This window comes from Haliotis rubra, unplaced genomic scaffold (assembly GCF_003918875.1).
Source record: "Haliotis rubra isolate DU_JTF1 unplaced genomic scaffold, ASM391887v1 Scf540, whole genome shotgun sequence".
Taxonomy (NCBI): Eukaryota; Metazoa; Mollusca; class Gastropoda; order Lepetellida; family Haliotidae; genus Haliotis; species Haliotis rubra.
Genome location: NW_025767236.1, coordinates 759,665 through 772,724, shown reverse-complemented (window position 1 = coordinate 772,724; position 13,060 = coordinate 759,665). Strand labels below are relative to the sequence as shown.

Here is a 13,060-nt window from a genome sequence, read left to right as displayed (position 1 = left end):
CTCCTGTCCATTCCACTCTTTCCTGTCCTTTCCTCTTTCCTCCACTCTTTCTTCCTCCTTTCCTTTCTTTCCTTTCCTTTCCTCCATCTCTTTCTCCTCCCTCCCTTCCTTTCCATTCCTCCTCTTTCCTTTCCTGTCCTCCTTTCCTCCTTCTCTCCTCCTCTTTCCTTTCCTTTCCTTTCCTCTTCCTCCTTCCTTTCCTCTCCTTTCTTTCCTTCCTCCTCCTTTTCTTCCTCCTTCTTCCTTTCCTCCTTCCTTCTTTCTCTTCCTCCTTCCTTCCTTCTCCATCTTTCTTCCTCTTCCTTCCTCTTCCTTTCCTTCTCTCCTTCCTTCCTTTCTCTCCTTTCCTTTCTTTCTTTCTTTCCTTCTCTTTCATCTTTTCCTTTCTTTCTGTCCTTCTTCTGTTTCTTTCTTTCCTTTCCTTTCCTTCTTTCCTCCTTTCTTTCCTTCTTTCTCCTTCTTTCTTTCCTCTCTTTCTTTCCTTTCTTTCTTCCTCCTTCTTTCTTTCCTTTCCTTCTTTCTTTCCTCACTTTCCTTTCTTTCTTCCTTTTCTTTCCTTTCCTTTCTGTTCTCTTTCTGCCTCCTCCTTCTTTTCTTTCAGCTTTCCTTTCTTTTCTTCTCTCCTCTTTCTTTCTTCTCTTCCTCTTTCTTTCTCTTCCTTTCTTTGTCTGTGCTCTTCTTTGTTGTCTTCCTTCTTGTCTGTCTTTCTCTCTCTCTTCCTTCGGCTCTCTTTCTTCTTGTTCCTTGTGTCTGTCTCTTTCATGTCTTCTTTTCCTCTCTTTCTTTCTCTGTCTCTTCCTTTCTTTCTCTTTCTCGTTCTTTCTCGGTCTCTTTCTTTCTCTTTGTCTTTCCTTCTTCTTGTCTCTTTCTTTCTTTCTTTGTTTGTCTCCTTCCTCTCCTTTCCTTCCTCTTCTTTCCTCTGGTCGTTTCTTTCTTTCTCTCCTTTTCTTTCTGTCGGCTCTTTCTTCCTTCTTTCTCTCTCTCTTTCTCTTTCCTCCTTGTCCTTCTTTCCTCTTTTCCTTCTCTTTCTTTCTGTCTCGTTCTTTTCCTCTCGGGTCGGCTCTTTCTCTTTCTGTCTTTCTTTCTCTCGTCGGCTCGTCTTTCGGCTCGGCCTCTTCTCGTCGTCTCTTCTTTCTTTCTTCTTTCTTCCTCTTTCTCAATGGATCGGCTCTCTTCTCAGATAGAGCCAAATGTGGTCTTCATAAACAAGGTCTCTTCTCTTTCTGATCAGAATAGATGTCTTTCTTTCAATAGGTCTTTCTTTCCTTCTCTTTCTTTCTTAGGGACAGGTCTTCTTTCTTGTCTCTCTTTCTTCTTTCAGGTCGTCTTCTTTCTCTTTGATAAAGGCTCTTTCTTTCTTCTCTTTCTTTCTTTGTAGGAACAGATCTGCTTTCTTTCTTCGTCAAGGTCATCTCTTTCTTCTGCTGGAGTAGAGACAAGCTCTTTCTTCTTTCTTTCTTCTTCTGGAGCAAGAGCTTCTTTCCGGCTGTCTTGATAGGCCAGATGTGCTGGGCAAGACAAGAACCGGCTCTTTCTTCTTTGCTGCTTTCTCCCGTAGGGACAGGACTCTTTCACTGCTGAGAGTAGGAGGCCAGGGGCTGTTTCTTAACAATAACAATTAAGACAGGCTCTTTCTCAGCTAACAACAACAATGCTGATAGAACAGAAATGCTCTTTCTTCTCACAATCGCTAATAGACATTAAAATATGCTGCTGTCTCAGAAACAAAATCTTTCTTTCATCTCTTTCTTTTTTCTCTTTTGATAAAGGCAAATAACTCACTCTTTCTTTCTCTTGTCTGAAATGAAGACAAAATAACTTCTTTCTTTCTCTGCTGCTTTCTTTCTTTCAAAACCAAATAACTCTTTCTTCCTCCACTTTCTTTCTTTAACTAAAAAGAACAAAACTCTTTCTTTCCTCTTTCACTGCTCATAACAATAAAGGCAAAATACTTTCTTTCTTTCACTCTTCTTTCTTTTTTTAATGCACAAATAAAGACAAATATTCTTTCTTTCTCTTTTCTTTCTTTCACTCTCAAAAGGCAAATAACTCTTTCTCCACTGCTTTTTTCTCACCAATAAAGGCAAACTCTCTTTCTCTCTTCTGCTCGTAAATGAAACAGAAAATGGCTCACTGCTTCTCTTTTCTTTCTCTTAATAAAACATAGACTCTTTCTTTCTGCTTTCCAATCTTCTTTCTTTCTTTAAGTAAAACCAAATACTTCTTCACTTTCTCTTCTTCTTTGTCTGAAGACAAATCTTTCTTTCTTTCTCTTTTCTTTCTTTCTCTTTCAAAACCAAATAACTTTCTTTCACTCCCACTTCTTTCTTTCTTTAATAAAGGCAAACTCTTTCTTCTCTTCACTGCTAATAGTAAAACCGTGGCTCTTTCTTCTCTTCACTGCTTTCTCTGTCAAAACATAGATCTTTCTTTCACTGTCACTGCTGCTCATAAACCAAATGTTCTTCTTTCTTCTCTTGTAAGGCTCGCTCTTCTTTCACTATATGCTGCTTTCTTCAACAAAGCAAATCTTTCTTCTTTGTCATAAACCATCTTCTTTCGCCCTCTTTCTTTGCTTTCTTTTTAGTAAAGGCAAGCTTTCTCCGCTCTCCATAATAGTAAAGGCAGATCTCTTCTTTCTGCTCATAAAACCGCTCTTTCTTTCTTCTTTCTTAATGCTCAACAATGCAAAGCTCTTTCGCTGCTCCATGCTGCTGCTCAATGAGAACAAAACTCTTTCCTTTCTCGCTGCTGCTCGCAATGAAAACCGCTCTTTCTTTCGTAATGCTTAATAGCGTGAAATAAATATTTCTTTCTTCTCTTTATTAACCAGTAAAGACAAATGCTTTCTTTCTTCTTCTTGGCATAATATAATAAAGACCATCTTTCTTTCGCAATCGCTGCTGCTTTCTTAATCGACAAATGCTTCTTTCATGCTTGTAAAGCAAAAGCTCTTTCTCTTCTCTTTCTGCTTTCAATAACTGTAAAGGCAGAAATATTTCTTTTATTAACAAAGAACAAATATTTCTTTCATCTCTTTCATGCTTTCTTTCTCGAGGCAAACCTTTCTTCTCCCTCTTCTTTCTCACCGAAAATAAAGGCAAACTGCTCTTTCCTCCGCTCATAATAGTAATGAAACAGGCTCTGCTGCTCATAATAACCAGTAAAGATAAAGCTGCTGCTGCTCCTCTTTCTTTCTTTCTTCAATAGAAACCGGCTGCTCTTTCACTGCTTTCTTTCTTCACTTCAAGACAAAGCTTCTTCCTGGCAATGTCCGCAGAAATAAAGACAAAATAACTCTTCACTGCTCTAGTAAAGGCAAATATTTCTTTCTTCTCTTCTTTCTTTAATGCACCAGTAGGGACAAATAACTTCTTTCATGCTGCTTCTTTCTCAAAGGCAAAATGCTTCACTTTCGGGTCTCCGGCAACAATGAAGGCAAAGCTGCTCTTTCGCCTCTTTCGCTGCTCAATAAGTAGTAAAGACGAAATGCTTTCGCTGCTTCAATAACAGTAGAAACCATCTTTCTCAACGATGCTGCTGCTCAATAGAACCAAAATGCTTCGCTGTAATAGCTATGAGACCGCTCTTCTTTCTTCTCGCTGCAATAACAGGCGAAACCGGAAATGTCTTCTTTCTCTTTCTTTCTTGTCGCCAATGAAGATGAAATCTTCTTTCTTTCTTAATAAAGGCAAATATTTCTTTCTCTGCGCTGCTGCTCATAACCAGTAGAACAGAACGCTGCTTCTTTCCGCAATAGTAAATAGAACGCTTCTCGCTGTAAAGACGAAATAACAACTTCTCTTTCGCTGTAACAATGAAGACGAAGCTCTTCTTTCTTCTTCAACAGTAGAATAAACTCTTTCTTCTCGCTGTAATAGCTAATAGAGGCAAAATAGCTCTTCATCAACGTGTAAGTAGACAAATGCTTTCTTTCTTTCAACTGAAGACGAAATTGCTGCTTAATAACAGTAGAGACAAATGCTGCTCGAAGTAGGCAAAATGTTTCTTCTTTCTTTCGCGATATAGTAAAGGGACAAATGCTTCAACAATAACAATATCGACTGAATAACAATCCGATGCTTTCAAAGCGTAAATAGCTGCTTCTTTCGCGAAAACAATGAGGCAGGCGCTGCTGGCAATAGCTATTAAGGCCAGAAATAACTGCTGCTTCTCTTTCTTAACAATAACAGTAGAGGCGGAATAACGATAACAGTGAGACAATGCTTCTTAACAATAAAGGCAAATGCTTTCTTTCTTTCATTAACCAAGGAAACATCGTAGCTGCTGCTTCTTTCTTTCAATAACGAAGTAAAATATTTCTTCTTCTTGTCTTAGTAAAGACAAATGCTTTCTTTCTTAATAAAGGCAGAGCTTTCTTTCTCCTCTTTCTTAACAGTAGAACGACAATAATAGTAAGTAAAGACCAAAGTGGCTCTTCGCCAGTAAAGGCATGGATCTTTCTTTAACGATAACAATAACGATGAAACCAGATGCTCGCTCTTCTTCAATAGAATTAAATATTTCTTGATTAACCAGAACAAATATTTCTTCTTCATAGAACAAACAAAACAATAAATAGTAAAGACGGATCATAATAAAGACAAACAACAATGATAGATCACAATCATTTCATCTCTTTCTGCTTTCAATAACAATTAGAACCGACTTTCTTCGCTGCTGATAAAGCTCTTCAGTCGCTGTAATAACGGTAAAGGCAAATGCTCTTCTTTGATTAACAGTAGAGACAAAATTAAACAAACAACAACAATAATAGAACCGTCTTTCTTTCATGATGGAACCAGATGCTCTTCAAACCATCTTTCATTTCTTCTTCGCCAATAACTGTAGGCAAATCAAACAACGATAACCAGAAGGACAAATAACAAACAATAATATGAAGACAAATGTTTCGCCAATATTAGAACCGGCTCTTCGCTCAAAAACAATAAATTAATAGAACAGATCTCTTTCTTCAGTCGTCGACAAATATCCCTCTTCGTCATCGATAGAAGACCGGCTCGTCGCCAGCTATAGAACCGTATTTCTTTCTAACGGTCATCATTAAAGACAGATGTCTTCAATTAGAACCGAAGTAACAAACAGCTATAACAACAAGCATTAGCAGTAGGGACAGATAACAACAACAATAGCAGGCTTCTGGCTGTAATAGGGCCGGAAGTAACAACAACAGTTCTCAACAGCAACAATAGCAGTAAGGGCAGAAGCAGCAACAACTATAACAGCAGCAATAGTTAGTAGAGGCAGAGTAACAACAGCAGCTATAACAGCAGCAATAGCAGTAGAGGCAAAAGCACCAGCGATAACAACAGCAATAGCAGGGAGAGCCAGATTAACAACAACAACAGCATAACCAGAGGTAGAAATAACAACAGCTATAACAGCAGCAATAGCAGTAGAGGCCGGAGCAACAAACAGCAATAACAACAGCAATAGCTGTAATAGAGACCAGATAACAACAGCAATAACAATAGCAGAGCCCAGAGTATGCAAGTAATTTTCGCCATGCAACAGCAATAGCAGTAGAGGCAGAGGCAACAGCAGCTATAACAAAAGCAATAGTAGTAGAGGCAGCTGTAACAACAGCAATAGCTGTAGAGGCAGAAATAGCAACAGCTATAACAACAGCAATAGCAGTAGAGGCAGAAGCAACAACAGCTATAACAGCAGCAATAGCAGTAGAGGCAGAAGCAACAACACCTATAACAGCAGCAATAGCTGTAGAGGCAGAAGTAACAACACCTATATCAGCATTAATAGCAGTAGAGACGGAAGTAACAACAGCAATAGCTGAAGAGGCAGAAATTACAACAGCTATAACAGCAGCAATAGCAGTAGAGACGGAAGTAACAACAGCAATACCAGTAGGGCGGAAGTAGTAACAGCTATAACAACAGCACGTAAGCAGGTAGGGACAAGTAACAACAGCAATAGCGGCTGCAATAGCAATAGGGCTGAAGTAACAAAGCAACCAATAAAAACAGCATTAGCAGAAAGGCCGTAAGTAACAGCAGCTATAACAGCAGCAATATGTGGTAGAGGCGGAGCAACAACAGTAAATAACAACAACAATAAGCTGTAGAGAGCGAAGTAACAACAGCTAACAGCAATAGCAGATGAATAAACAAATAACAACAACTGTATGATGTAAGGACAGAAATTAACAACAACAATAGCAGCAGCAATAGCAATAGAACAGAAATTAACAACAACAATAACAACAACGTGCAGGGGAAGGCGTAAAGTAACAACCAGCTCTAACAACGACAATAGCAGTATGAGACAGAGTAACAACAACTTTTGCAGCGAGCAATAACAATAGAGAGCGGAGTAACAACAACAGCTATAACAGCGACAATTAGTGCAGTAAGAGGCAGAAGCAACAACAGCTATAACAGCAACAATATTGGTAGGGCAGGCAAACAACTTCTGCAGTAACAACCAACAATAACAATAAAGAGGCCGGAGAAACAACAACAATCTATAACAGCAGCAATAGCAGTGGGGCATGAAGTAACAACACCTATAACAGCAGCAATAGTAGTAGAGGCCGAAGGAAGTAACAAACAGCTATAACGGCAGCAATAGCGAGTGGGGCAGAAATAACAACAGCGATAACGGCAACAATAGCAGTGGAGCCGGATAACAACAATAATAGCTGTAAGGGCAGAAATATCAGCAATAACTATAACAGCAGCAATGGCTGGCAGGGCGAAAAATAACAACAACGGTGATAGCAGAGAGCCAAGAAGTAACAACAGCTATAACAACATTAACGAATTAAGTGAGCCGGGTAACAACTGCAATGGCTGTGCAGAGACAGAAATATCAACAGCTATAACAGCAGCAGCAATGGCTGTGGGGCCGAAATAAATAACAACAACGTAGCAGACAGACGGAAGTAACAACAAGCTATAACAGCGAATAGCAATAGCAGTAGGGGCTAAACAACAAACACCTATATCAGCATTAATAGCGGTGTGGACAGAGTAACAACAGCAATAGCTGAAGGGCAGAATTACAACAGCTATAACGGCAGCGGTAAGTGGACGGAGTAACAACAAGCAATACCAGTGGGAGACAGATGCTCAACGGCTATAACAACGAAAAGCGTTAACAGTAGGGACAGAGTACAACAACAATAACGGCTGCAGTAATGATAGAGGTGTGAGTAACAACAAACAATAACAACGGCATGGCAGAAGGCGTAAGTAACCTGCAGCTATATAACAGCGGCAATAACGGTAGAGGCGGAACAACAACGCACAACGGCAGCAATGGCTGTAGGGAACAGAAGTAAACAACAGCTATAACAGCAGCAATAGCAGGTAGAAGTGGAATTAATAACAGCAATAACAACAGCATTAACGGTAGAGACGAAAGTAACAACAGCAATAACGGCAACAATAAGCAATAGAGGCGGAGTAACAAAGCAATAATAACAACGCATGTAGGGAAGGCGTGAAGTAACAACCTTCTCTAACGGCAATAACGAACGTGAGGCAAGAAATAACAACAGCTTTGCAGCAGCAATAACAATAGGGCGGAGTAACAACAGTAATAACAACAACAATTCTTAGTAGAGCAGGGAAACAACAACAGCTATAACAGCAACAATGGTAGTAGGGCGCAGAAGTAACTACTGCAGTAACAGCAACAATAGCAATAGAAGGCCGGAAGCAACAACAGCTACTCTTGGCAACAATAGCAGTAGAGACAGGAAGTAACAACACATATAACAACAGCAATAGTGGTGGAGGCAGAAATTAACAACAGCTATAACAGCAACAATAACGGTAGAGGGCAAAATAACAATAGCGATAACAGCAACAATAGCGATGCGAGCAGGAATATTAATGACAATGGCTGTAAGAGAAAGCATATCAACAGCTATAACAGCAATATGCAATGGCTGGCAGGGACGAAACAACAGCGATTAACAGAAGAAGACGAAGAGTAACAAACGGCTATAACAGCAGCAATAACGGTGGGGCTGCAGCAACAACACCTATATGCAAAGCAATGGCTGTGGGGCAGATGTAACAACGGCAATAACGAGCAGCAATGGTGATGGAGAACAGGAGTAATAACAATACTCATAACGGCAGCAATAGTGATGCGGGCCGAGCTTAAGCACCTATAACGGCAACAATAGTGATGGGCCAGAGTGACAAACAGCTATAACGCAGCAGCAATAGCGAGTGGGGCATGAAATAACAACGGCGATAACGGCAGCAATGGCAGTGGGGCCAGAGTAACAACAGCAATGGCTGTGGGGCCAGAAATAAATCACAGCAGCTATAACCCGAAGCGGCAATATAGCGAATAGGGGCGGAAAGTAACAACAGCGATTAACCGAAGGGCGAAGTAACAACCGGCTATAACAACAGCGCATAATGGCAGTGGGGCAAACCGGGCCTATAACAACTGCAATGTGGTAAGTGGAGGGCAACAGCATATCAGTGGCTAATAACAGCAGCAACGGCTTCTATAACGCTGTCTTGGGTCTGAAGAAGTAACAACAACGCATTACAGCAGCAATAAGTGGAAACAACAACAGCTATAACGGCAAGCAATGGCCGATAGAATAGAGCAAGCAACAACACCTATATCGGCGTTAATAGCAGTGTGGACAGGTTAACAACAGTAATGGCTGAAGGGGCAGAAATTACAAACAGCTATAACAGCAGCAATGGCAGTGAAGGACGGAGTAACAACAGCAATACCAGTGGGGGCGGAAGAGTAACAACAGCTATAACAACAGCAGCATAGCGGTAGGGACGGAGTAACTGAACAGCAATAGCGGCTGCAATAACAATGGGGCTGAAGTAACAACAACAATAACAACGGCAATATAGCAGAAGGGAGGCGTAAAGTAACAGCAACTATAACGGCAGCAATGTGAAGTAGGGCGGTAACAACAGCAATAACAACAGCATTAGCAGTGGAGACAGGTAACGAACAGCTATAAGAGAAACAATCTTTAATGAGGGTCGATATTTCTTCTTGTTAACGAAGTAATAACAATAACAGTAGAACGGAAGCTGCTGCTTAATGCCAGTAAGGACAGATGCTTTCTTTCAGCTGGCAAATATGATAAAGACAGATAACTCTTTCATCCATAACAACAACTAATACAGAGCAAATAACTGCTGCTTAACAACAACAATAACAAAATAGAATAGATAACAACAACTCTTTAGTCTTAGTAGAGACAAATGCTTTCTTTCTTTCTTTTCTTTCTCGAGACAGAAGCCTTTCTTTCTCCACTGCTGCTGAAAAAATAACAATGAAGGCAAACTCTTCTTTCTTCTTTATATATTAAAGCATAAGACAACAATCTTCTGCTGAAATGAAACCAGAGCCCTTTCTTTCTTTCTTTGTCTTTCAATAAAGACAAATCTTTCTTTCTTTCTTTCTTTCTTTCGAGAACCAAAATAACTTTCTTTCTCCTCTTTCTTTAACAAAAAAAATAACAATAAAACCGAACTCACCTACTTCTTAACAATAGTAAAGTAGAACAAGAAATGGCTCTTTCTTCTCTTTCTGCTTAACAATAGAAACATAGATCTTTCTTTCGCTGCTGCTCGCAATGGAAACCGGAAATATTTCTTCTTTCATAACTATGAAACCGCTCTTTCTTTCTTCTTTCTTTCAATAATAAAGGCAAATCTTCTTATTAACAGAAACCATCTTTCTTCTTTCTTTCTTAATCAGAAGCAAACTCGCTCTCTTTCACAATAGTAAAGTAAAGGCAAGATCTTAATGCTGCTTAACTAAAGGCAAAAGCTTTCTTCTCTTTCACTTGAAAGTAAATCTAACTCTTTCTTCCTGCTGCTTAACAATGAAACAAGCTTTCTTTCTTTCTCTTTCTTCTTTCTTTAGCAAAGGCAATTTTCTCTTTCTTTCCTATCCTTGTCTCTTAATAAAGACAAATGCTTTCTGCTTTCTTTAAAGGCAAAAGAAATGCTGCTTCTCTTTACTTTCTTTCTTAATAAAGACAAATGCTTCTTTCTTTCTTCGAAGTAGAAACAAATACTTTCTTTCTTGTCTGAAATGGGACAAATGCTTTCTTTCTTTCTTTAACTTCACAATAGTAGTAGAACAGAAATGCTTAAGCTGCTTCTCTTTCTTTAACAATAACAGTAGAGCCATCTTTCTTTCAGTAATCTTTAACAACAATAACAGTAAAGGCAAATACTTCTTTAACAATACTTCTTTCTTATTAATTAAAGAACGGAAATATTTCTTTCTTTCTTCTTAATAAAACCGGCTCTTTGCTGCTGTCATATAATAACAAAATAGAGGCAAATGCTCTTCTGCGAAACCGCTCTTTCTTTCTTCTCTTTCTTAACAAACTTCAAGGCAAATCTTCTGCTGTCTTTCTTTCTTATGCTGCTTAAAGGCAAAATGCTTCTTTCTCCTGTTTCAACAACAATAACAGTAAAACCAAGCTGCTTTCTTTCTTCCGCTCCGCTTTCGTAAATAAAACGATCTGCTGCTTTCTTAGTAAATCTAAACTCTTTCACTGCTCCTGCTGCTGCTCAATGAAACCAAGCTTTCTTTCTTTCTGCTTTCTTTCTTTAGCAAAGGCAAAATCTTTCTTCTCTTTCTTGTCTCTGTAGTAAAGACAAATGCTTCTTTCTTTCTTCTATTAGAAACCATGCTCTTTCTTCTTTCTGCAATGCCAGTAAGGACAAATGGCGCTTTCTTTCTTTCTTCTTCCTTTCAATAAAGCCAGGAAATGCTTCTTTCTCTTTCTTTCTTAAAAATGTCATGCTGCTTCTCTTTCTGCTCAATGAAACCGTATTTCTTTGCTGCTCTTCTCAATAAAGGCAAATCTTCTTCTTTCTTTCTTTCTTTGTCGCCAGTAAAGACAAATAACTGCTGCTCTGCTGCTTTCTTCGAGGCAAACTTCTCTGCTCCCTCTTTCATATGTCACCGAAATGAAGGCAGAGCTTTCTTTCTTTCTCTTTCTTAATAGTAAATGAAACCAGAAGTGACAACTTCGCTGCTTTCTTAGTAAAACATAGTCTTTCTTTCTGTCTTCTTAATAAACCAAAATGCTTCTTCTTTCTTTCTTTGTCTGAAATAAAGACAAATACTTTCTTTCTTTCTTCTGCTGCTTTCATAACAATAGGCAAATCTTTCTTTCTCCTCTTCTTTAATAACAATGATAAAGGCAAACTCTTTCTTTAACAACAATAATGGCAGGCAAGAACAAACAACTTCTCTTTCGCTAACAACAATAAAGATCTTTCTTTCTTAATCGCTGCTTAATAACGAAATGAAACCAGATATTTCTTTCTTTCTTCAAAACCGCTCTCTTCATAACTAATAAAGGCAAATAACTTTCTTCTTTGATAACAAAGAATTAAATAACTCTTTCTTCTCTTTAACAACAATAACAGTAAAGGCAAACTCTTCCGGCTCTCTTCAATAGTAAATGAAACGAATGTATTTCTTAATAATAACTTTAATAGAAGGCAAACTTCTTTCGCAATGCTCAGTAGATCACAAACTCTTTCTTTCGCTCCGCTGCTTAACAATAACAGTAGGGGCAAAGCTTTCTTTCTTTCTTAATAACCAGCAAAGAACAGACAATATTCTTCCTATCAACGTCTTCGAGTAGAGACAAATCTTTCGCTGTATGCTTTATAGAGGCAAAGAAATTAAACCACAACAACAACAACAGTAAAGACAAATAACTCTTTCATCAATACCAATGAAACAGAAATGCTCTTTCTTTGATGTAAATGGGACAGATATGCTTTCTTTCTTCTAATAGTAAAGTAGAGGCAAAGTATTTCTTTCTTCTCGCTGTAACAGTAGAACCGAAAGCTCTTTCTTGAGTGATCTTTCTGCCAACAATAACAGTAGAGCCAAAATATTTCGCTGCTTTCATCTTTCTTTCTTTGATAGCAATGAGACAAATTAACAAACAAAGCTCTTTGCTTAACAATAACAATAAAGGCAAAGCTCTTTCGTAACGATGCTGTAATAACAATGGAAACCGGAAATAATAATATTGAGGCAAAACTTCTTTCTTCTCTTTCAAGCAATAATAATAGAGGCAAATGTTCTGCTTTGATAACCGAAAGGAATAGAAAATATTTCTTTCTTCTGCTGCTTAACAATAATAGCAAAGTGGAAATATTTCTTTCAATAACAGTAAAGGCAGATCTCTTTCTTTAACAATAATTAGTAGATCTGCGCAAACAAACAACAATACCGAAGTAGAACCGGCTGCTCTTTCCTGGCAACAATAGCTGTAGAACAAATATTTCTTTCTCAAACGTGTAGCAGTAGAGACAGATATTTCTGCTTTCAATACCAGTAGAGGCAAAATGGCTTTCTAGCTATAATTTCGCTGCTGTCGCAGTAAGGGACGGAAATGCTGTAACGCTACAACAACAATAAGCGGAATGAACAATATCTTTCATAACATTAACAGAAAAGGGCGTAAGTAACAATATCGCTGGCAACAATAACGATAGAACAGAAATATTTCTTTCGCTTTAAACAATAGACGGAAGCTGCGTGGTTCTCGTAGAGGCAAACAACAACAAGCAACAATAATTAATTAAGGGCAAATTAATTTCAGCTAACGATTAGGGGCAAAGCTCTTTCGCGCAGCAAAGCAATATGGAACCAGATGTTCTTTCAACAATAATAATAGGGCAAGAAAGCATCTTTCTTTCTTCAGCAGCAATAACGATGGGGGCCGGAGTAACAACAATAATAACAACGAAAACGTTAACGGTAAGGACAGATAACAACAGCAATGGCAATAGAGGCGGAGTAACAACAAATATAACAGCAGCAATAACAGTAAGGGCAAGAACAACGAAAGCTATAACAAAAGAAACAATGAGTGATAGAGACGGCTGGCAACAACAGCAATAGCTGTAAGGGCGAAATAAGCAACAGCTATAACAACAACAACAGTAGGGCAAAACAACAACAGCTATCTTGGCAACAATAGCAGTAGGGCAAAACAACAACACCTATAACAGCAACAATAACAATAGGGCAAGAG

The 13,060-nt window shown here is 38.6% G+C and overlaps 1 protein-coding gene across 1 annotated transcript; it reads right to left on the bottom strand.

The window, feature by feature from the left end:
* Positions 1-16: 16 nt before the first annotated feature.
* On the bottom strand, positions 17-3,125 carry LOC124253466 (vicilin-like seed storage protein At2g18540; the record flags this gene model as incomplete). Its single annotated transcript, XM_046687248.1, is given in 4 exon segments — positions 17-1,197; positions 1,391-1,577; positions 2,841-2,981; positions 3,065-3,125. Coding segments are annotated over 4 exon segments (1,570 nt in total), but the record flags the coding sequence as incomplete, so codon positions are not given.
* Between the last annotated feature and the right edge of the window lie 9,935 nt (positions 3,126-13,060).